Consider the following 25,559-nt stretch of genomic DNA (forward strand, 5'->3'; position numbering starts at 1 on the left):
CCCTCGCCCCCGTCCCACCAGCGGAACCATCCGCACCACCACCTCCCCGCCGCGGGGCCGCTCCCGGGATCCCGCCCCCGGCGGCCCCGCCCCGTGCCGCTGGCGGGCGCCCGCCGCTGCCCGCACCCCCCCGTCGCCGCCGCCCCCCCTCGTGCTCGGCTCCGCCGCTCGCGCCGCGCCTCGCAGTGACGCACGCGCCCCCCCCTCTCGGCGCGTGCGCGGCCGCTGGCCCCGCGCCCGCGCCCGCGCCTGCGCAGGCGGTGGCCGCTCCCGTTCCCACCCCCTTCACCGCTCCGGCGCGGCTCGTGTGACCGGAGCGGCGGGAGTCAGTCAGCGCCCGCGGAGGGAGGCCCCGAGCCCGCCACCGCCACAGCCGGCCGCGGAGGGGGCGGGGGGAGGCGGCGGCCGCCTCCTCGGTCACCGGCACCATGAGCATCGAGATCCCGCCGGGCCTCACCGAGCTGCTGCAGGGCTACACGGTGGAGGTGCTGCGGCACCGGCCGCCCGACCTGCTGAGCTTCGCCGCCGACTACTTCGCCCGCCTGCGGGATGCCCGCGACCAGGGGGCGGCCGGCGACGGCCGCAGGGTGGTCAGCTTCGACGGGGAGCCCATGCAGACCGAGTCCAACGGCGAAGAGGAGCCCGACCGCGGCGACGAGGACTCCGACTCCGACTTCGAGCGTAAGTACCGGCGGTGAGGGGCGGCGGCGAGGGGAAGGCTGTGAGGGTCTGCCCGTGGCCGTGAGGGGCGGCGGCGAGGGGCTGCCCGTGGCGGCGAGGAAGGGCCGGGAGCGGCGGGGTCCGGTCCCCGGGGGAGGGAGCAGCCTGGAAGGCCGGCCGGGCGCCTCCGCCACCCCGTCCTCGGTGCCACCCCGTCCTCGGTGCCGCTGCTCGGGGCTGCGGGTCGAGAGCGGGCGGGATGGATTGAATGCGGGGGGAGGCTCCGGCTGCGGCCTCTGGCAGCACCGCGGTGCCGCGGTGGGCACTGCCGGGCGCCTTCGGCGGGACCCGTCCCTGCGCGGCTCTGCGCGGGCTGTCAGCGGTGCCCGGGGGAGCTGCGCCCCTGCGGAACGGGCCTCTCGGGGGGAACCCTTGCTCGCCCTGACGTGAGGCCCGTAGGCTCCAGTAAGAGACTCCTTCCCCGGGTGCGGTGTCGGGAGGCAGATGCACAGAGCTGCCGTGTAACGGCCGAAACGCGCCTGGGGTCTGAGCGGAGTTAGAGTGAATCGAGCAGGCTGCCAAGCATGTGATGAGAAAGATCATGTGTTACTGTGCAATCTCTTCTACTCATCTTTACATTTCTGTCTGTAAATCATTGTGGGCGAGTGTTTTTTTCTTTCACTGGAGCTGGGGATGTTTATTGCCGCTGTTGTGTGTTTAAAGCGGTTATCATAAAGCGCTGAAATAACTTTTTAATGCTGCTAAATAGCAAAAATGCAAAACAGCCTGTATATTCCTGTTTACCTCTCTAAGATAGAAAAGATATTTACCTGATCTGGACAATGAAGCGCTGCTTGTGATACATCCATTTTTATTCAGTCAGAAGGTGCTCTGTGTGCTGTGCAGTGCGCAGTGTTTATAATTTGGACTGTAACTGAGCTTTAGTGCAAAAAGTTATTTGACCTGTTTGTGAATGGTACTTCTTGGCACACCCAGGATTTTGGACCTGAAATTGCTGAATACTGTCTTGTTATTAGGTGGTAACTTAAGGGGAGAGGGAAAGAGGAGAAAAGGCATACTTTCCCTAGACTTTCAGTGCCCTCATTTGGAGGTCTTGTGCCCTTGACCTATAACGTGAGTAAAGGTTTCTGACTTTTATGGATAGAGGATCCTCTTTTAGACCAATTACTGTGTGTCACCTTGTGGATGTGGTGTGTTCTTACATCTGTGCTCTGGTTAACAGTTTTAAAGAACCAAGAAGAAATTAAACTGTGGAACAAATAATTGTGTTTATTAAGGAAGCATTGAGAGAACAGCTATTTTTGCAGCACTTTTAGGCTGGGAACTTTACAAAGTAAAACACAGCTTCTGCTCTTGAAAATATACAGCCTCAACAGGACATGAAATATGCAAGAGAACAGAAATAAAATGTACAGTCAGAATGAATTAAAAAGCGGTTTGCAATTACTGTCTAGATTTGAATGGTTGTTTTTCCTAATGAGAGAAAGGTTCAGTTTAGGGCATGAGGAAGAAAAGATGAACAGTGAAGGGTAAAGAAGTGGACACTTGTAGTGACTGGATTGGAGTTAAGGGGTTGTGCAAGTGTGAGCACAGATTTGTGACAATAATTACAAGTGATTTTTGTTTGTCCTGCAACCGAAGTCAGCAATATTTTCAAGCATCTCCAAATATTAAAGTAGTTGTAGTTTCTTATAAAATGTATTATTTTAAAATAAAGTTCTAGGTTGGAAAAATTGCACTAGATAGTTGGATATAATTTTTTTTAAATGTGCCATATCTCAGTATATACTGTTTTCCTGAAAAAAATCAACAAAACTGACAAAAAACATAAACAACAAAAAAACCCTGCTCCACCAGAGCTTTTAATGTCATTGAAAGGAACTTTTGTATTTCTTGATCAGTTTCTTTTTTAGGGTTTGAAAGGTTTTCTTCAGGGAAGTAAGTGTGAAGTTTTTCTGGTGAGTGTTGGCAACTGCAGCTGAAAGGATCCTCTGAAGTTAAATATTTTCAGATAAAAATCTAAAAACTCGATGGTGGCAAACAACTTTTCAAATATAGCTTTATGTGATGAGGCTGTCCAAAGCAGAAAGGTGGTTCCTTTGCTTCAAGTTTCTGCTCATTATCTTTCTATCTTAGTCAGAGAGAAAATTAGATTAACAGGGCCAGTTAGTGTCACTTGTGCTAGTTAGAGCGCTTGAGGCAAGTGGCACTGTCAGTAATGCTTCTTATCTCAAAACCCGTGCTGTTCCCTCCTTACAGTTTCAAAGACCTGGGGGAGGAAGAGTGCTATGTTCTACTTAACAGCAGGTGAGGGTCTCTATAGGGTCAGCGAAACAATTCTTTCTTACATTGTTTAACGTTGTGGGGGGCAGTCAACCATGGCTATGTGGTTTTTGTGTTTCTGTTGTAACTGTTGTCATAGAAGGCTTTATTAATGAGAAAATGTTAAGTCAGACGTTCTGATATCTCTGTCTTCTATGAATTTTATAGATAGGAAAATACTTGTGCCTTGTTGTGGAAGACAGATCCTGTGTGCTTATAGGCTGCTCAGCATTTAAAGGACACTTAGAGAAAACACACAAAATGAAAAAGTCTCAGATAATCTCACTGGGCAGACCTTAGTACTGTTTACTAAGATTGCATTTTTTTCATCTTGGACAATTTAGGAAAGACTGCAATTAATTTCTTTGTTTTCCTAGGTTAACACTTGTTTACCTTTGAGTTGCAAAGACAGATCAAGCGGATGTTTTAAAAATGTTTCCATGGCTGTTTTTAAATATAAAAATGAAATTGAACAGTGGTAGTTTTGTAAAGTAATATGTTAAGAAAATTTAAAGCTAGTTTGAATAATTAACTTGGTTGTATATGTTGGGCATATGAAAGATGTCTGCACAAATGATGTGGTTGTCTTCATGTTTCTAATTCTGGCACTGTATTAAATTTGTGTATCTCACTGGGCTGCATCTGCATGCCATGAGTTAGAGAGCACTTCAGATACCTGTTTTTTTTCTATGCTTTGTGTGCATATGTTAATAGAAGGGAAAAATAACTTAAAATCAGAATGAGCTCTTGGCCTTTGGTGTAAACCATGTGGCAAATGTCTTCATGTAGTCAGAGTGACACCAGCGGTTCCTTTTCTGCCATAATGGCGCTCCTGCAACGTGGTAAAAGTCACTGAAACTAACTAGACTACAAAAAGACTTCTATTCTCTTGTGGCACTTCAGAAATTACTTCCAGGTGTATGTTTATTCTCTGAACACTCTGGAGCATCATCACTGATTTTAATTGTTTTTGTATATGTGATCAAAGGATGTCAGATGTGGCTGTTCAGCAGAGAGTGGAGTGTAAGGACTGTGCAGAAAGAAAATGATGCTAGTGGGGGGGGAACCTCCAGAAACATTTATCCAGTGGGATGGGGCAGAGAATTTATACATACGAAGCTTTCCTCAGAGCCTTTATTTGGTTGGTATAACTGCAAAATTGACAAGTTGATAGAGTTGGGAAAAGACGCAAAGTGACAACTTCAAAAATCAGACTGAGGACGTCACCAAGGATGGATATGTATTCTCAAAATGTGTCCTTGACCATGACACTTGTAATTTTAACAAGGAAGCTCTGAATGGATGTGTTAAGACTGAAATTAAAGCCACAGAAATAGTCTGTCCACTCTTTGAGACTGAGTCATGGCTTTGGGAAACCTTTTGTTGTGAGTACACATCTGAAGGCAGGCAGGCAGCTTTCCTTCCCTGTCAGTTGAGGCAGTTGCACAAAGGTGCAAGGTGCTGCACTGTTAACTTTCCATTTGATGTCTCCTTGTTTGTAGTAGTAATCAGTTAATTAAAAAAACACCTGTGTTTATTCTTGGAGAAATTAAATATAACTAATACTGGAGCTAAAACATTTTTGGGATTATATACCAACTTGAGCAACTCAGGTGTTTTAACTAATGACATATTTTAGTGCAAAACCATTTTTCCTTCCCAGGGTTTCACCTTGATATTGAAGGAAAGATTGTGCACTTTTCAGCTGCTCCCTCAGCAAAAGAGAATACTTCTTAATGTATTGCTTTTGAAATAATCCTCTCAGGATGCTGTGTTGCTGTGTAGGAAAATGTTGCATATGAATCTGGATGAACAGGTGAAAAGATTCTGTTTAGTTCTGCACTGAGCTTCTCAATTAAAATTCAAGGATTTGCTAAATGTCATCTTTAAAACATCAATAGGATATGTGAGCAGAAGGGAGTGGGGAAATGCACTTTTACATCATCAGCTCTTGGATGAGATACTGAGTAAGAGTTCAGTCCATCTTTGAAATCTTTATCTTTGTAATTGTTAACAGAAGTGCTTCATATTAAATTAAAACTGTTTCAGATTGCTTACTACTGTTCTTATTCTTAAACATCATTTGCTTATGCTTTCTTATTCTGTACTTGGCTGATATGTCCTGTGGAATTCCTCAGGAATTACTGTGCTACATCAATCACAAAGTATTAATGCTCCATGTACATCAATTTACAGGTCAGGCATAACTCCTTGCTGTTTTCCAGAAAAAAATCAAGGAAATTTATTGAATGATAGTTAGATAATGTTAAGACTTTTGAAGGATAGAATAGGGAGAATAGTGGTCCTTCTGAAGAATACTGTTCAAGTTTTCAGATGTAATTCAGATTCATGAGTTATTGCAAGTGTTATTGTGAGATACTGGTCACCTTTAAAATGAAAGTACTTCTGACTTTTTAGTAGTACTTTCACCTGCTTCCTCCATAATTGTCAATTTACTAGGAATAAAGCACAGTGGCTATCTCCTCACTCTTTTTTTTTTTTTTTGTCTTGAACGCTAAAAGAGCCTCTCTTTGCAGAGCATCTTTCTTACAGTAGTATTGCATTGTGTGGTGCAAATTCAGTCGAAAGAATAGCTACTCTATTCAAAATCTAGGTAGCACAGTGAGCACTTTCATAAGCTGATAATTACTAGTGCTACTTTTTTTTTTCCTCTTTGAAATTTGTTTGACCGACTCATGTGGCTTAACAGCTTAATAGTGATTATAACAGAGGTGTTTTGCGCTCTACTTAAGTAGTCTCTAGATTTTTAGGGAGGTGGAGGAAGAAGCTCTAGATTATGATCTAACTGTATTAAGCCTTTGAGTTTAGTATACAAAGAAAGAAATACACATGCTTGCTTTATAATATGTTTAAAAAGAGTGTATGTGTGAGCAAGCCTAGCAACCTGAAGGTGTAAAGAAGCTTTAGTTCTATTTATTCTTCGATCTACATCAATAACATGAAATCAGTTATGGAGAAAAGTATTAGCAATGCATCCATGTTGATAATGTTTTAAGAGCAATATATTTCTACAGGTAATTTTCTGATTTTAATAGGTCTCGGCACTGTAGTGCCTTGAATGTGTTTCACATAAAAAATGCCAAGTGAAAGACTACCATTGTGCACCTGCTATACTTGCATACGTCTTAGCTTTTGCAGAGGCAGTTCTCACTGGCTTAAACCTGAAGGATTAAATAGAGTAACTGCTGTTAGTACTAATGGAACTTCACTCCCTATATTTATCTTGTTCACACAGGGGAACTTTGAAGATAAACTGAGTATTAAGGACGACTGATTTCACTTCTGTTTAGTTACTTGGACAAAACATCTAGAGCTTTTTTCTGGAGGTCTTTTTGCTTCTGTATTTGCTTATCACAAAAGACTTGCTTTTCAGCATTTGTTCTTAAGATTGCACTTCCTCTATTACAAGATTAGACTAGAACTTTTTCTGACTAAGTGATGTAGTTCTAAGGAAGTCACCATTTGTGTCTCAGTGGAGATACAGCCTGAAGGAAGGTTTCATCAGTAATCTTCAGTGCAAATGAAGATTCAAAATACAGGTGTAATACATCATTCTTACCTGAGATAGTGAAAGAACAGGAAGTACGAAGTGAAGGGATAAAAGGCACTGGCTGGCTGAGGAACGGAGAATTGTAGACGAGTTTACTGAAATTTGCAGACATCACTGAATACTGCTGAATGGATACTGATTTACATCAGGAAGGAGGAGCTTCTATGTTAATTTTAAAAGGTAATTTTATTGCAATTTTGACGTCGTATACTTACAGTGTTATTTGTAATATCCTATCATCAGCACTGTTATTATTCCTATAGCATCTATTAGACAGTCCTTATAATCTCTCAAGTAAGAGATCCTCTTAGTCCAGTTTGCTCGCAGTGGCTTGACATAATCATTCTGCTTTCCTTAAGTAATCTGTACATCCTACAATGTGAGGAAGCAAGCAGTACTTTTAAAAATTTCTTTTAAATTCATATTTGTGATCTCTTGCATGCTGGTAACTTTTCACTTGACTGTTAAACTTGTTATTTCCTGAAAGAGCTTTCAGGAAAAGCTAGCTTTTTTACTAGCTATAAGGGTGTAAATAAATTAAATTCTAGAGTCAGTTTCTGCTCTTCTAGTATCCTGCTGTTACTTTGGGCAAATAGAAACTGCATTGCTCTGTGTACTAGCCTCTAAAAAGAGCGTAACTAGCTATAAAGGAAGTGGATAACTAACCTTTGTAAACAGTTGCTGAGTTCTTAAAAGCTTGTGTTTCCACGTTGAAAAAGTTTATTGTAAGAAAAATTGTATGAACTCCTACAATTGGATTCTTCTAGCTGGTTCTAAAATTACGCTAAAGGAAATTATTGTATTGCAATTCTAGACTTTGTACTGAATACTAGCTTCTTTTTAACTGTGCTATTTTTTTTCATTTAATAAACTAATATTAGAGTGCTGAGACAATTTTGTCAGTGTTGCACAGTGCCATCTTCCCCTCTTGCTAATACTGCAGTTTAGTTGTACCCTCTTACCTAAAATAGAACAATGGAGATCTTGGGGAAGAGGAGGAGACAACAGAGAACAAGCTCATTTCAAATTATTCACCAGTCAGTCATTAAAAAGCATTAATGTTTAACAAAGAGCAGTTGCTCATTATTCAAATGAAGGCTGGAAGTGTAGCCAAGATGAGCTGTACTGGCTTTAGTAACATTTTCAACTTCATGAACGATCATTCATATTTTTTTGTGAAAGAAGGAGACAATGACAGACAGAACTCTAACAAACATACTGGTTCCTCTTTCAGAGGGATATTATTCTTGTCTCTGTAACAGTCCTTTAGATGTGCTACTGCACTTGCATCTTTGTGATTCCATGTCTGGCTTTGCATCAGTACTTCTTTGGTATGTAACAATTGTTCGGTGTTTTTTTGATACGTGAAGATTCTTTGATTCACTTAGGTTTAATTTTTTTCCTGAGGTACCATCAGTTCCACAGCAAATTATGTGTACTCTTCTGCACTATGCATTTTTAGTATCTTTATGCATCACTGTAATATGAATCAGACCAGGTAAATCATAAATCATAACATTGGTTAGAAAAGTAACTAGTGTAGAATTTGAGAAATCTGTGAGCAAAACACGGATATATAAAGGCTCTTGCAGCAAGATACTAATTGTACTAAAGGATGTGTACTTCTGAGATCCTTTAATGCAAAAGGATCCTTTTCTTTTGAAAGTACAGATCTGAAAAAGGGACTCCAGAAATCTCTTACACAGAACAAGCAGCTGCTTTGTGGTCATTTGTGTTTTGTCTGTGAGGCTGTGAAAATTGTGGTGATTGTGGCAGTGTTCTCTGTGTACTTTAATGGGTGGGATATCTAGAAGAGAGAGGAGATTTAGAAGAAAGCAAGCCTGTCTTAGTTATCATAGTGCTAGGATTTGGCCTCTGTTTCATACATATACAATAAGTCGTGTATAATAAAGCCCAGCATTGTATTAGTAGCAGTTTTGCTATTAGCCCTTTCTGTTCTGGGGCATTTCTTTTCTATGTAGAAATTGCAGACAATGAGTAGTGGCAATTCTGCTCTGAGTACAGACTTGGAAATTCCTTTCAGGGGAGAAGACATCTCTTGAGCCTTCAAGGCATGTGGGAGGGGCTGCAGGTATTCCTTCTGTAGCGCTGCTTTTATAATAATTTAAAAACAACAATAAACAAACTTGATTTTTATTTTTCTAGAAAAATTTTAAGCCACTCTCTGTTCCCTCCTTCTATTTTTTGTTAACTTTCTGAGGGTGGCTTGAAGAACAGCTTTGCTTCTCCTCAGAAATGGTGTTCAGTCTGCAGGAACCGAGTTTCCAACTGGCATGATGTCAGGGTTTGTTCTGAGGTCATCTTACAAAAGACTGGAACCCTGCATTCGTTTTTGGGTGTTGGTGAAGTCCAAACCAAGATGGTCCATGATCAGGGGCCTTACCAGCAAAATTGAGCAAGTCGTCACAAAATCTCTCTCTAAACCACTGGGTGAAGAAGGGTGAGGATTGGAAGTTGGAGATGAAGTGGTGGTTTTGGTAAAAGGATGTTCTTCCATCAGTAACTGTTTCTGTCCTTCTCTGAATCTGACTGGTATGCAGTGAAGGATTGCAAAGTTTAAAGTACTGCTCCTCTTGTTGCAGAGCATTCTAAGAACACGTATGGAGTTTGTGTGGGGAGTGAACTGTGTGTCTTTTAAATGAGGGTTGAGCAACTACTCTGTAGTTTTCCTATGTATTTTTGAATAAATTGTAGTGATTGTGTATTGACAGACTGTTACAAAGCAGGATGTCACAATGGCCCTTCATTTCCATTTTGGTTCTTCCTCCCTTGGGATAGCATATTGTTTTCTGCTTCCTATTGAGAAAACTGTATTCCATAGAAGAGATTTTAAGAAAAGAAAAATACAAATATTTGTGTATTTTTTTCCTGTTGGGGCTCCACTAAACACTGCCATTTCTGTGTCAACACTTGTGCTAATCCTGATCATTCAGGAAGAATTGCTTCCTCAAGGACATGCTCTAGTGTCAGGAACTGGTCAGTCTCAGGATGTCATGGATATGGGGAGTACCTCTGAATGAAAGATGTCTCATGGACAGCCCTGGAATGAAAATTCAAAAATGATGGAGTTTCCTCTCTTTTTTTTGAAAGTAATTGTTCTGAAACAGTTAAGTGTTTTAACATTTAATGTTATCAATGTTTCTGATTAAAATTCATAAGTATTTGTAAGACTCAAAGCCTTCTCAGGGGTAAGTTATGAAAGATGGCTCATTAAAATAGATTAACATTCAGTCTTCTGTCTCTGACACCTTTGTGGAAGGATGGGGGAAAGATTCCACAAGTATTCTTGTTGTAAAATGCTAAAACTTAATAGTATTCAGAGTGGTGATGTTACTTTGAATACTCCAGTTTCTCAAGAATGTAGAAATTAAACGTCACTGGATATAATTTATATAATGATTTTAATTCTAGTCTTGAGATTGTGTAACTTTATGATAAACAGCCATAAACTGGGCTTCAGTTTATCTTGTATTCTGTATTAGCATCTCTCATATCCCTGTGAGGTAATTTTAATTTTTTGCTGCTGAAAAGATTTAATTATTGTGTTGTGCCTTGTGTCATTTTTTCATAGCACTCTGAAACATAACTTTGCATGATGAGTACTGGTTTTGCTAATGGGTGGGGTTTTTTCACTTTTCATAGCTTTCACATGCAGACACTGTTAACGTTTCATAGCTAGAAGACTTGCCACATGTACCATTTGTTTTGAAGTAGTATGTAACAGTGACTGTGGGGAGCTTTATACTAGAAGTTCTGCTGCTAAAAATTAGTTTATCTGGAAGCTGAACCACGTAGCACTTGCCTCCAGCTGCAGCTCACTTTGGTCAGGGAATTCCTTTTTATTGTTACTGGCATATTTATGTGAGGATGAATGCTAACATGTGCCCTCTTGCAGGGACTTAAACATTCATGGGCATTGTAGGCGTACCCTGAAGGATGGAGACTCCAGAACTTCTCTGGGCAACCTATGCCAGTGCTTGGTCACCCTCACAGTAAAAAAGTGTTTCCTGATGTTCAGATGGCCTGTGCTGGTTTTGACTGGGAGAGAGTTAATTTGCTTCACAGTAGCTGGTATGGGGCTGTGTTTTGGATTTGTGCTGGATAATGCAGATATGTTTTTGTTACTGCTGGGCAGTGCTTACGCAGCATCAAGGCCTTTCCTGCTTCTCACACCATCCCACCAGCGAGTAGGCTGGGGGTGCACAAGAATTTGGAAGGGGACACAGCCGCGACAGCTGACCCCAACTGACCAAAGGGATGTTCCATACCATACGACTTCATGCTCAGCATATAAAGCTGGGGGAAGAAGAAGGAAGGTGGGGACGTTTGGAGTTAATGGCGTTTGTCTTCCCAAGTAACCGTTGCACGTGATGGAGCCCTGCTTTCCTGGGGATGGCTGAACACCTGCCTGCCGATGGGAAGTAGCAAATGAATTCCTTGTTTTGCTTTGCTTGAGTGCATGGCTTTTGATTTACTTATTAAACTGTCTTTATCTCAACCCACAAGTTTTCTCACTTTTACTCTTCTGATTCTCTCCCCCATCCCACTGTGAGGGGAGTGAGTGAGCGGCTGTGTGGGGCTGAGTTGCTGGCTGGGGTTAAACCATGGCATGGTCCCTCCTGTGTTTCAGCTTGTGCCCGTTGACCCTTGTCCTGTCACCGGGCATGACTGAAAAGAGCCTGGCTCTATTGTCTTTGCAGTCTTCCTTAAGGTATTTATGTACATTGATAAAAGCTCCCCTGAGCCTTATCTTCTCTAGGCTAAACTGTCCCAGCTCTTTCACCCTGTCCTCATACAAGAGATGCTCCAGTCCCTTCATCATCTTTGTGGCCCTTTGCTGGACTCTCTCCAGTATGTCCGTGGCTCTCTTGTATGGAAGCCTGTGAACTGGTCACATTACTCCTCGAGCTGTGGCCTTACCAGGGCTGAGTAGAGGGGAAGGACCACCTCCCTCAGCCTGCTGGCAGCTCTGCTCCTAATGCAGCCCAGGGTACCATTAACTAAGGTCTTGCCTGGCATATACAAGTGTACTTATGCCCTGATTTAAATGTGGATGTATGAGATTAGGCTCTGAATCATCTTGAAGTGACGCTTGATGCTGGTGTTTCTAATTGAAATTCCTCTTGCTCTTTTATACAGATCAAATCAGATGACAGCACAACCCATTCCAGCTTTGTCTTATATAAAAACATGCTATGTTTCATCAGCCAGATCAGTAACGACAGCAGGAATTGTTAATGAAATTAGAAGCGACCCAGACAAAGAACTATGGGTTTTTATGTGCCTGCTGTTTTAGCTGTAGGATGCTATTCTTAAATCCTACCTGTGTACCTATAATTATACAACCCTGAGCACAGGTTGACCTGGCAAGTATAGCTGTGTATTGATGCTGGAAATCTGAAACAGTATAACTTGTCAGTGTTGCTGATTGTTTCTGCTGAGCTTCAGATCTTCTCTTTTTCTGTATTTTTCTTTCAAATTGCTCCCTTAAGTAGAACTGGTTCATTTATAGTTGTTTCTTACTGTCTGTCACATGAGATACAGTACCTGACTGTGAGAGTGACTCCCATCTGTTTTATCCGAGACTGTAAATAGCTAAGAGGCAAAAGGAAAAGCTTCTTATACTGCATCTCATCTGTAACTGCCCACGTTAATTCTTCCTTTCTGTTCTAGTGCAAACTTGAGCAGACCAGCTGCATATCAGCTGATGAAAAAACGAAGACCAACCGTTTTTTCCTTTGCATTGAAACAGATTGGAAGTGCTGTGACAATCGGTGGTCGTCGATCGGCTGGTTGTGTGCTCAGATTTGGGATCAAAACCTTGCTCTGTCCTCTGATATTTTTCTTTATTGCCCTTCCACCATAATGTGTTCTGAAATGGTGGTGGATGTGCAAATACAGGCTTGAGAACGACCACGGATGTAAGCCCTGAGCACAAACAAGTGCGTCTTCCCCTTCTGTGTAATTCGGTTATTTGTGCTGGAAGCGGTACTGGAGCTGAGCAGTGTTCTTTAAGCCAATTAGCCTTATCAGAGAAGGGCACTAGAGTTAGAACAGTTGGATCACGATGGCTTTGTGTTCTGAGTTGCCTCTACTTGTGTAACTATTTTTGTGGCAACATATCTATATCTTAACGAGCTATGGTCTTGAAGTTTCATTAGATTTATGAAAAAGTGTTTGTTATGGTACTGTGGCAAAGATCACGGAAGACAAATTCCCTAAGAAAATGTGTATTTCATGAAAAGCAAGCGTTGCTATTCTAAGAGTTCCTATGTCCCTACTGATAAGATTTAAATACCTTGCAACACGTATAAGATCAGTTTGATGGTGTAGCAACTAGTTGCTTGTATTGGACAGATAACTTTTCGACAAATGGGGCACTGATCAGCAGTCTGTACAGAGAAAAGTGTGTGTTTATATACATACACAAACCAAAGTTAAGAGAACAATACAAGCTGAAAATACGTAGATGATTGGGAAAATGTAATTTTATGTTACCATGGTTTGGCAAGGATTTGAAGCAAATGATGATGCTGTTAACTTAGTGGTTTTTTTCTTAAAAAAAGGTAACTATATTGTTCATTCTATAATAATTATTCTGACATTGTGGGAAAGTGTCTTAGATTCTTAGATCACTGAGCACACCTGTTAATTGAAATCTTTTATTTGGGTGCTCTTACATGCCTAGCAATGCTCGAGTTTCAGATTTTATAAATGCTTTGAGCTTCACCACACAATTTTAGTTACACTGAAGTTCAGGGTTTTTTGTCTTGTGTACATGTTAGATTTGCTTGAATATCTATCATAATGAAAGACGTGGGTGTTCAGTTGCATCAATTTGTTAATCTCTTTGAAAATTATGGCTGAATAATTTTATAAGCAAAACAATATTTTGCTTATAAGTAGTTAAGGTGCTAGTAAACTATATTAGGTATGGGTGGCATTGTAAAACTGTTTCATGATCGTAAATATTTGATTTTTCAAGATACCTTTTGTGTCTGATACCGCATTATTTAAAGACACTATCAGTCTCAGTAGGACTTTATAAAAAGCCTGCCAAGCAGCTGCCAAGTGCAGATAGCCAACATTTACATTCAGTGTTGTGTGATGGTAGCTGTGACATGATTCCAATTAATAGCTTGGTCTGCACACTGCAGATGTCTTCTGAATATTAATGTGTACTACAGAGAGCAGATGGAATCTCTTTAAAATAAAATGTGGTGAATGTAAAACTGAGGTTGGGTTTCTGGTGGAAACTGAGAGGCAGTCAAAATTATTCTTTTTTTCTTTGTTTTGCATTGCTAAACCACAAGAATATCTGTGTATCGTCATCATCTTTCTTTACATATAGGAGGAAATCAACTCTTCATTATGCATTCAAATAAAAATACAGCGTTATGCCTTATTGAAGTTGTCTTAAATGCCAAATGTACCTAGAAAAATATTAGGAACGCATGCAACATTTGCTGTGCCTTAAAATATGCCTCTGCCTAAAGGACAGATATGAGGCAATAGATAATAGTTGAAATGTAGGATGTCTATGAGTTATTTGAGGAGTTTTTCATTGACAAAGGCTGTGTAAAAGTATATGTAGGTGTGTATATTCGAATTGGGATTTGAAGATGTTGTGAGTTGTATTAGGAAAAGTTCATAGGAGGGGTAGTATAAAACTGGAAAACGAAGGGAGCAACAAGAACATCAGCGGGGCGCTGTGATGTAGTGTGTTGCAAGCCCAGAGTTAGCTGTCAGAAAACAGCAGCAATCAGCTGTGAAAGTGTGTGGTTTAATTACTGAAGTATTTGCCATGCTTCTATGGCAGTCCTTGAGATACAGGGTAAAGTCTTGCTGGTGGGAATATATTAAAAGTCTTGTAAATAACAGGGTAAGTGTGGTAGTGAAACAGAAAGTAGAAGGGTTTCTATGTGAGTGGGAATTGTAACTTTCCACTTTGCTGCTGCAGTTATATCCTCTGAGGCAGAATGCAGGTGTGTGAGAAGGGAGGGAGGGGTTGTCTACAGGGGGAAGAGGTTATAGAAAAGGCAGTGGCAGGAGGTGTGAAATGTGTAAATCCATACACTGTTTAACTTGCTAGTGTTATTACCATGCTGTGACATGCTTGTCTCCCACCCTTTTCATGCTTAATTTTACAATAGCTTATACCTGATTCTGTGTAAACACTAAAGCTAGTGCCAGTGATAGCATTTTCCACTTCATCCATATTACTTTATTGTTCCACTCTGTCCACATCACTTTAATGAAGATTCTTCCCCAGATCGGTGTTTGGATTATGGTTGACTATTGTAGTTATATTGCCTGGCTAATATTTCTCTCAAAGTTACTGGCCTAGCTGTAAAGAAGAGGTTCCTGGCTTCAGCAAGGGTACTTAAGTGATACATGCATACTTTCAGAGAAGTTGGCTGTGTGCTATTCCTAAGGATAATACTCATTTGATAAGAGTGTTTTTGTAGTCTAGACCACAGTGAGACTGAGAGCAGAATTACCCATGAAGTCTGGGAGAGGACAGCAGTGACCGGGTACATCAGAGAGAAGAGCTGTGTCTGGACCTCCCTCAAGCTGGTTTTGATGGTGGTGTCCCAGACCACAGGTGTGGGTGCCATTGCCCTTATGGAGGAGTGTAGAAATTGCCTGGTGAATCTGACTGACCTTTCAGGAGAGGCCTTTAGTGGGTTGTTGCTCTCATTAAAGTTTTCATAATAATGTTTAATGCATTTGGTTGTTCAGGATAATAGTGGAACTTTTAATTAGGCTTCTGAAAATGGAAAAACAGGTCATCTTGGCTGATTGCAGTGGCAGATCAGAAGGAGTGACTGAGACTGTGGTCTTTGGGGCAGTGACTTACCTTAGACTTAACACTTAGCAGTGGCTCTGTGCTGTCATAGAATGCAAATTTAATAATAGTGAAATGTATAAAAATTTTTCGCATTGTGTTTTTTTTTTTTTTGTTTGTTTTAGCCTTATTCACATAGCATTCACCTGCATACAGTTCATTAATCTGTGGAAAGAGATTTATACAAGAGGTGCAGTAGGAAATAATAAAAACGGAGTAGCTTACTAGACATAGTTAAATGACATTTTTGTGACTCATTTAGAAATTATCTCCAGGTTTTCCAAGTATGTTTGGTAAACTCAGCTTTCCAAATAAGCCAAAAGAGGTTTAAGTGTTGTTAATTTCTAACATAGAGTGATGACTTTGCCACCTTATAACCAATCAAAGGATAAAAATCTAGTCAAAAGTCTTTAGGGTTTGATGGTTTAAAAGATATGAAGATGTGAAGTTAAATCTTTTAAGTGTCTCAGAAATCAAAGCCATAGGAAGAAATCAGTTGAAATATGGAAGTGTTGCTTGAAAAGAACTGTACTTGTCAAACGTTGCTTTAAACAGCACTTCTGGAGTTTCTACCAAAAACATTTCAGATAAAATTTGTCTTCATTACATTTCAAAGATCTTAAATACCCTGAAGTATTAATCCTCTCGCCTAATGTATCTATAATTTTTGGTGGGTTGGGAGTCTGGTAAATAAAGAAGTTAAAGGTAAAGTTTGAAAGCAGGACTGGTAAGGTGGAAGGGAAGAGTCAAGAGATTTGGCAAAGGAAGAGGCTGTCCTTCCTTTGCCACTGCACCTAGACATGAGGGTCAGTTGCCTGTGTTTCTTACTGATTGGGAAACGCCTCGTGGTTCCCTAGATAAGATGCAACTGTCTCTTCCTGTATGAAGCATTTATTTTAAGGAAATGTGCAGTTACTTCTCCTTGATGTGTTGTTTCTGTTACTCTGTAGTCTTATACTCATCTTTGACCCTTTCTGGCTTTTGCATTGTTAGAGAATCCCTATGAAAGTCATTTCCAAATATGTTCCGGATCTTTACTTTTTATCATCTACTTAATTTTGGGTTTGTAAGCCTAACATCATTCTGGCTCTTAAAACTTTTGTGATACTACTAATGTGGCTCCTTTACTTCCCGATCTCTGAAATGCCTTCCTCTTTAAGCTTACTCCTAAAGCCCAGGCGAATTTCCCTTTTTCACTTACTGTCTTGCCTCGCTGTACCCTCCAGTGTCTTGCCTCTTCTGCCAATACTTTGAAGATTGTCAGTTGCTCCTTATCTCTCCTAGTTCTTTGCAGCATCCTTCCTTTTCTGTGCGGTGTATAATTTTGTCTTTCTAATCCTTGAAAAAATTCCCAAGTCTTTCATTTCAGTCCCTGACAACCTCCGTTGTAGCATCAGCAAACGGTTATATCTTTAGTGACAGTGAAATGTGTCCTTTCAGCTGAGATTGTACCTTAGCACTGGGAATTTGTCCAATTTCATGTTTATAAAGCAAATGCATGCTTTATTGCTATCTATTTGGTCTTCATCATATACATGGCACTCATAAAAATCAACACAAAGAAAAAAATACTGTGTTTGGCTAGATCCCTGAGACGTGTCAGCGAGAAATAGGAGAGGGCTGAGTGGGTCATGCTGTTGCAATGTCAGATAATACGGAGTGCTGCTTGATAGGTGTTCATTCTCCTGTTCTTAGGCTTCAGGCAGGCTGTATTAACGCCTGAATTCTGAGGGCAGGGTTCATTGCATAACAGGGTCTCATGGTCCTTTTTGGTATTGAATTAATATCTGCTGAGAAACATAATCAAAATAGTACCATGCATGACTGTTCAAATTCATGAGGAATGAGAATATTGAAATAGTGATACATTTTTCTAAAGTGTCTTTAAATTAAAAACAAACAATCTCTTAACGGCTTAGTCAAGAAGTGCTATTATAACCAGAGGTTCTCACAGATTTCTTTCAGAGAGTCAAGTAAAGATTTATCTTTCACGAATTTATCATTTATTTAAAGTCTGTCCATTCCAGAGAGCATATTAATTTTTCTTCTGTCTTTAGAAAAAAAAAGAGCAAACCCAAAATAGCGCAACAGCTTTAACTTTGTAAAACATCTTTTTTTAACTGACATAAATGCCTTGCTTGTTGACTCAACTTTTTCCTTCAGAAGTAGTTATTACATTCTTTCTATCAGAGGGGTTCTAAAAAACTCTGAAAGCAAGGATCAGGGGCTTCTTTAAGATGAGGCTTCCAGACAGTGTTTTTCCATTTTGTGTCAGTAATTTTTAAATCCAAATTAAAAAATTTGGATATGTTGCTACTTTGTTTTTATATTTTGTTATCTCTTACCACTCATGAGAGTTATTTTTAAATACTGGGAATGAAAAGGTAGCTATGCCTCTATTACTTCTCCTGTAGCAGAGAGGAAAACAGTGTTTAATACTGATGTAATTTTTGTTATTGTTTTGCAACTTAAAAGATCTAACAGTCTCTTACAGGAAAGTAAAGTGTGTGTGTGTATACAGACAATCCTGGGCCATGATTTCCAATTTTCTGCCTTCTTTTTTTTATGTTCCATGCTCTCTCTTTGTCCTCTGAAAGAACTCGCTTCCTCCCCAGTGTTCCCTGACCTTTTGTCTTCCTCCGAATATCTGCTATGCTTCAGTTGACACCATCAGGATCTCTCCTGCCTGTCTCTAACCAGGTTCTGAGTTTCCATCCTCTTCTGTGGGGGAGGGAATAGAAGGAAAAAACCCAAATTGGCACCTGTAAAACTCTTGTCCATTTCTGTCTGTTTTGCTTTTCTGAAAGAAGTGCTGACACGTGGACTGTTAGGTTCCAGAACTGCCTCTGAAAAAATTGTGGTATTTTGTAGCCCCACTCATGCTCCCCACCTTATCAAGCAGAGACCTGTAAGGGGTTAGTGGAATTTGCCACTGTCCAGCAGAGACATCCTGAAGGAAATCATGGATAACTAACTATTGTATTAGTAATAGTCACAGGGAACCCCATTATTTTACTTATTTGTTGAAAAACAAATTCAGATTTGCATTTATTAAAGTATGATTGCATATCTGATGATGGAAGTGTTGCTTCTGCTATAGCATTACTTTTTAATTACTAGAAATCCTAAAAAGTTGATACTTGAATCTTTAAATTTTCTTACAGTTGCAATGGTTCATATTCATGTAAGTCCATTAACATCTTGGTGCGTAGAAAAACAGTTTGACAGCTGTAGTCCAGCACTTCCTTATCGTAACTCGATATAACATTCCATAGAGACAGTCACGCCTCAGATTTATACTCCACTCTGCTTCTGGTATTTCAGCTTTAAGAGTTTATAGTGTCAACTCACATGTTGTTTGGACAATCTTAACTGACTTGTTAAACAAGAACAGTTTACATTTAGTTTCTCGTTTTGTCTCTATTCACATAGGATGATTTTGTGCCATGACTCGATGGGAAAGTACTCTGGAAATCACTGATTTCTGCTTGTTTGTTTTCATAAAGCTGATATTTTATGCCTATGCTCTGTGAACTCTGGGTACTATACTGATGAATTTATGCAACCTATTATTAACTTTGCTCCATCTTTCATCAGGAACCCTTCAGAAATTTGTTGGGTTGATTAGAGTGTTACATGAAAGATTTATATTAAATTTTTGTGTGTACAATAGCTTAACTTAGTCTGCTGCTATAAATTGTATCCAGTATCAGAAAGAACTAGCATGTGGGCATTTTTTTTTCCCCCAGTTGTAATTGGCAAGCGTTCACAGGTCCTAGGAAAAAGCAAAGTGCTTGTGGAGGAAGAGAAATAAAGTTTTCAAGGTATCTTGTACAGAGTGGTAACATCTAGTACTCTTGAGTCATGCCTGGAATGCCAGTTCTTCGTTTGTCCCTGAATTTTTTCCTGTGACCCTGAACTGATCTTTTGAGTTTTATTTATCCTTTCTGTAAGAATTTAATGTTCTTAGTTTGTGTAAGAAGAGGATAGCAGTAGCTGGGAGAATGGTGGTTGTAATTTTTCTGTTCATTTCAAGCTTTAGCGTCTTCTGTAGCTGTACAATGCTTATCACAGAATCACAGAATCAACCAGGTTGGAAGAGACCTCTGGGATCATCGAGTCCAACCGCTGCCCCTATACCACCCTGTCAACTAGACCACGGCACTAGGTGCCATGTCCAGTCTTTTCTTAAACACATCCAGAGATGGTGACTCCACCACCTCCCTGGGCAGCCCATTCCAATGTCTAATAACCCTTTCTGTAAAGAAATTCTTCCTGATGTCCAACCTGAACCTCCCCTGGCGAAGCTTGAGGCTGTGCCCTCTTGTCCTATCGCTAGTTGCCCGGGAGAAGAGGCCAACTCCCACTTCACTACAACCTCCCTTCAGGTAGTTGTAGACTGCAATAAGGTCACCTCGGAGCCTCCTCTTCTCCAGGCTAAACAACCCCAGCTCTCTCAGCCGTTCCTCATAGGTCAGACCCTCCAGACCCTTCACCAGCTTGGTCACCCTCCTCTGGACTCACTCCAACACCTCAACATCTTTCTTGAAGTGCGGGGCCCAGAACTGGCCACAGTATTCAAGGTGCGGCCTCACCAGTGCTGAGTACAGAGGGACGATCACTTCCCTAGACCGGCTGGCTACACTATTCCTGATAGAGGCCAGGATGCCATTGGCCTTCTTGGCCACCTGGGCACACTGCTGGCTCATGTTTAGCATAGAGAAATAACTTACACTCTTATGGTAGTAGTGTAACTTTTAAAAAGCTTGCTGGTGTTTTTTACCAGTCACTTTTCAGTACACTGACAAAGAAGGGATCCCACCCACTGTAGGAAAAGCATTCTTTTAGATCTGATTTGTAAAGTTGGGAGAACGATTTTACTGTCACTTGTTTGGCTTAAATACTTTAATTGTTGGTTTGGTTTTGAAAGCAGTGGTAAAAAAAGGTAATGTCTCTGTCCTTTTTCTTTTATATACTCTTTCACATATGGGGCTGAGTTTTAACACCTGCCAATAACCATGGTCAGAATTCTTGTAAGTTAAACATGGTAAGCCTAATTCCATCTACAGATGTTTCAAAGAAAATCTCAATGCCAAAGCAAACTGAAGAATATTGGAGAAATCCCTTTTTTTTCAGTATTTAAAAAAAAAAAAATTATTATTTAAAAAAAAAAAAATCTGTGTTTGAGGTCGGTGATTCCCAGCATTATCGCATACCAGTCTCTGTTTCTGAAATTTATATCCCTAATTTGTCAAGTGACAAAACCAAATGGAATGGAGCTACTAACAAATGGTAGTATAGCAGCATGGCAGTAGTGCTGTTTGATATAAGGGACACTTGTGAATTTAACTAACAATGTACAGTATTGATTTATTTATGCAAATGATTCAAATATTTTTTACTAAATGGAATGACATACCTTTACTTTGGGGAAGAAATGTTGTGCAGTCTTTTATTAGCAGCTATGTACGTGACTAATTTTTGCAGTAAGCCGATTGAAGGTAGTATAAAAAGTTTTTGAAATTGGGCAGCTGAGCACCTTTAGATCATTGTTTCTTCTTTGAGTGTTTATGGTATGTACGTGGTCTTTCATATATATATATATATATATATATATATATATATATATATGAGAATGAATGCATGCCAGCTATTTTGGTTTGGTTTTTTTTTTTCCTTTTTCTCCAGTGCAGGAAAAGGAGAATGATGAATGAGGTTAAGTGATACTGACATAAAGTTGATAACTACTTATTTAGTAAGTATTTGAGAACTGATGGGTTCTAGAAATTGCAACTGTAAATAAAAAAGAATCCTTTTTCAATCTGAAACAGCCCCTATTAAGTGTTCGTTTCTAGTGCTTAATTCACTCTGTGCCTCAGGACAGTATGGAAAATATGTACATGTTCAGCAGACATTTCTGATTTGTCTTAAGCAGTGGCGTAGGATCACTGCCCTGAGCCAGTGCTGGCAAAACTGTGGAATGCACCACTTGATCTGCCCTTCCACTGCCGGTGTCACTTGCCTTTGGCTGCCAGGGAGGAAATTGGGCCGTTTTGGTCTCTTCTGGTACAATGGTTTAATTTACCTCAGTTTTTGTTGTGTTTACCCAATTACTGGGTCTTGGCTCCCATGAGCCAAGTAAAAGCAGGTACTGTGCCAAACGTATGAGACATTTTGAATTGGATACTGCTGCACCTGAGGTTTTGACATAATGGAGAGTTTGCAATGCAATCACCTCACAGCAAAATCTTTTAATCTCATTATAATTCCTGCAATTAACGTATAACTGCCCTGAGACATGGCCAATTGGTGTGCAGGAGTGAAATTCTAAATGTAGGTACAAAAAAATGAGTTGTTTCCTGTTTCAAAGCAGCTATTTCTTTTTATTGTTAAGGATACCAGCTCTCCTGAGCGGTACCAGGTTGGTGTGCTGGGTTCACTGTATGCTTGTTACAGCCTGTGCAGAAGTGTGCTCAAATGGCTGCGCTGGTGTAAGAGGCTACTATTAGTGTATCCATCACTATTGCTTTAAATTAGACGCCCTTTAGCGTTCATTCTAGGAAACAGGCTGGGTTAACCGTAAATGTATTATTCCCTTCCGCCCCATCTCATTTTTTGGAAGCTGTCCACAGACTAATCTAGGTGTAGGTGGGACCTTCAGGAGTTGTTCTCTCAGCAGTCCTTGATGCCAGGCTTTTCTCTGTGTACTTCTAATGACAAAACACAAGGATGCCATAGGAGTGGCTATAGTGTCCATGCAATACTGAAAATAGTCATAAACAAAGAGAGCTTTTCATTGTTAAGCCAAAACAAAAGAAAATGCTAATCTTCTGTAGTAGGAAACGTCAGATTTTCTCTTTAGCATAAAAATAGTCATCCTCTGACAACATATAAAAGTGAACCTGAAATTTTATACAAGTTAAAACTGTCACTGGTGTAAGACTATCATTTTAATCTTAAAAGCTTTGTGGAGGCAGAATAATAGTGCTCTCTTAACTGTCCTTAAAAGGTTATGTTTTGTTCTCATTTTTAATACTGTGGAAAACTTGATGCTGTTTTCATGACACTGAACCCTGCTATGGGATAAAATAATCAAGACTCTAAAAGAAGCTGTAGTCTTTGTATGGTACCCAAAGTATGTCAGGTTTTTCTGTAGTATATTAGTTCTGCTCAAAGACTTTAAAATGTTGTTCTTAAACACAAGTAAGAAATGGGTGTAGCAGTAAAAAGGTGGAGAGGAAAGACTGTGTGTGCAAGACAATGCCTGAAATAAAATAATGTATTTACTTATTAACGATGTTGATTAAAAGTATTCGAATCCGTATATGAGACTAGTCAATCATTTAATTGAAACTGTTATAACCTAGATGAGGTGCTTTTACTGCAAACTTATCAAATTATGTTTTGAATTTAGTATTTCTCTTGTAATAAATCACTTTGTAGTGGGAACTGAACTAATGGGTTTTAGTCCTCTTGTTCTTTAACATCTTGGAACTGGTCGGCATTTGTCTGTGTCTCTAGAAAAGCAGGAGTGAGTTTTCCTGTTCCTGAAGGTCCAAATTTGCTTGCCGACCTTGAGTAGTTACTCAGTTAAACTAGCCCAGTCAACTAGAGATAAGAATGAATGTACTGTTGCAGGGCAAGTTAATGTCTAGAGCAGTATTCTGTCGCCACTGGTGGTCACAGGCAGGCCCACGTGGGGAAGTTAAGAACAGGGCAAAACGTGTGAATGTTTTCAGTTCGGGGAGGTGCAGGAGTTTGTTTGTTTAATAAACCAGAATGGATCTCTGTTCCAAGTGCCTGTCTCCCGTTAAGGTGATATAAACTTCTTGCATCCATGGCGTCCTTTGACAAGTGAAATATATGCTGCCCTTATTTGCAGGGAGGGTTGCTGCTGTCAAAAACTGCTTAAAGGTTTGAAAATAAAGTTTCCTGAGTTCTCAGGTTTATCATTTGGTGTTTTTGAACCTCTTCAAGCTTGATGTATGAAACACTGCATCAGTGTTATTTTTATAAGGATTATGCTGTGTTATAGAAGTTTAGATCTCGATCTAAATTGTAAAATTGAAGATTATCTTGCTTTTCATCCTTAGCTTCTTGTTAAGCTGAGCATTGTCTCCTTGTTGATAGATTTGGCTGAAAACTCTGTAGTTAGCCTGATTATTCTTCCCCCCAGCCTCTTCTTTCTTCTGATTTCCTTTATCATTACAAAAGAATACACAATAATAATTTTGATCTTGTTTTTCTGGTATTATTTTCAGTTATGCGTTTGAATATAGACACGGGGTGGTTGTAAATGCTCAAAAGAAGCTGAGTTCTTGTGTATTTGTTTAAGGAAGCATTGTTCTTCATATTCTGGTGGTGCTGAGATACTCAAAATTTCGAACTTCTAAGAAATGATGGGGTCATTAAGATTTTGGTGGTATGTATTTAATAAATCTGGCTCTGATGCACATGCTTTGATGTGGTATAAAGGCTCATCTAATTCTTAAATGTTTAAAGAACAGAATAGAAAGGTCACTGATTGTATCAGGAAAAATGCAATTATCAGTTGAGGGGAAGAACAATGGGAAGGCATGAAACGTTCAGAATAAAATTACTTTGGTTGTTAGTGGTGAAGGGGAGCATGGTGTTCTGGGTGGAGTTTTACAGGTTGATTGTTTTTTGTGTTGAGACTGAAGCAACTCACAAAGGTGGTAGCTTGGTTACAGTGAAAGGGGGAAAGAATACTGTTTACTAAAGGCTGGCTTAATATCCAAATGTATGTGAATAGTGAATGTCAGGAAGTTCATCCCAAATTAGAGATAAATACCTTGTATACCTAACAGCATGAACAAAGCAGCAATGAAACGATTTAAATGTGTGCCCTTATGGCAGATAGCCTTGGTCAAGGGTAGATGACTGGAGTTAGTACGGGAGCACTGCCTGAGTAGTTACATGGCTTGTGTTGTGTAGGAGTGTAGAACGGTTTAGCTAGTAAGTTCCATCAGCTTTTCATCCGTGTTAAGTAGGTATAGCTAACTTAAAGTGCTTGAATGTTTTGTAATAATGCTAAGTAAAATGGTCTGGGAATTGATCATAGGTGAAGACTGGGTAACCTCTGTAGAGGTATATTTTTTCATAATTGAGTAAAAAAACCCCAAAAGGGCTTACCCTCCATCTTAGCATGTAATGGCCTTCAGGAAAATCAAGTGTTAACTTTGAATAAACACTTATTGGCTGGCGAGTAAGTGGATGAAAGCTTTATACTGAAGCATTTTTTTTGAGAGATTTGTATGGGATTTGTGTAGTAAAAATATATAATGCTTATTCAAGATGATGACTTTGCATTTGTGGTAGTAAATAGCATTTGTAATTTTGATTTGTTTATTTTGCAGCTCCAGTTGTTAACCGATACAACAGAAGAGTATCAGGTATGATTTCCTTTTAAGAATTTAATGTTTTTGAAAAAGTCTTGAAATGTGTATTTGACTAAAGGAATTAGATGATCTTACTCTTCTTCATCACTGCCTTATTTCTCATACTTCTTGCAGTATTTTTATTTGAAATAATGAGAATTGTTGCTTAATTCACTGTAGAAATCAATGGGCAACACATTGAGAGTAGTTTAGAAAACAGTTCTGTGAATGATCACAGACTATTAAAGCAACTTCAGCAGTAGTAATGATTCTGTCCAGAAAAACTTACCAGGACTTTTATGCAACATAATAATTATGGCAAAGGCTTGCTTTGCAGTGAATTGGAAAAATGGCAGCTTCTTTCTGCTGGAACACATCTCCTAATCTTCCATGTTGCTAAGAATTTTATCTCAGGTTAGAATACGGAAATATGGGAGGGTGGGGGTGTCCTCTCTTCGTGGTGTATTAGCCCCTTGCTTGTGCAGCTGATACTTAATATTGTTGGATTGGTGGCTGTTCACTTGTTCTGGAGACACGGATCATACTGCTTTGTTTGTTTGTTTCCTGTCTTAACCAATATTAAATGCTTTAATGAGTAGCTGTTACTCCCAACAAATTATTTTTAAAGTATCACATGAACAAAATGTTACGTGTAGACGAGAAGGTATTGTATTGTTTTTTCATTCGAAGTGCAGTGTGGATTACTTTGCATATGTTA

General features: G+C 40.0%; 1 protein-coding gene across 1 annotated transcript in view; it reads left to right on the top strand.

The window, feature by feature from the left end:
• Window positions 1-271: 271 nt before the first annotated feature.
• The window catches only part of PRKAR2A (protein kinase cAMP-dependent type II regulatory subunit alpha), a 66,227-nt gene continuing 40,939 nt past the window's right edge, over window positions 272-25,559 (top strand). The window contains exons 1-2 of the mRNA XM_068409209.1: window positions 272-681; window positions 24,821-24,856. Of these exons, the coding sequence (XP_068265310.1) occupies window positions 429-681; window positions 24,821-24,856 (289 nt within the window). The 5' untranslated portion in view covers window positions 272-428. The remainder of the gene's footprint in view (window positions 682-24,820; window positions 24,857-25,559) is intronic.

Source organism: Nyctibius grandis, chromosome 10 (assembly GCF_013368605.1).
Source record: "Nyctibius grandis isolate bNycGra1 chromosome 10, bNycGra1.pri, whole genome shotgun sequence".
Taxonomy (NCBI): domain Eukaryota; kingdom Metazoa; phylum Chordata; class Aves; order Nyctibiiformes; family Nyctibiidae; genus Nyctibius; species Nyctibius grandis.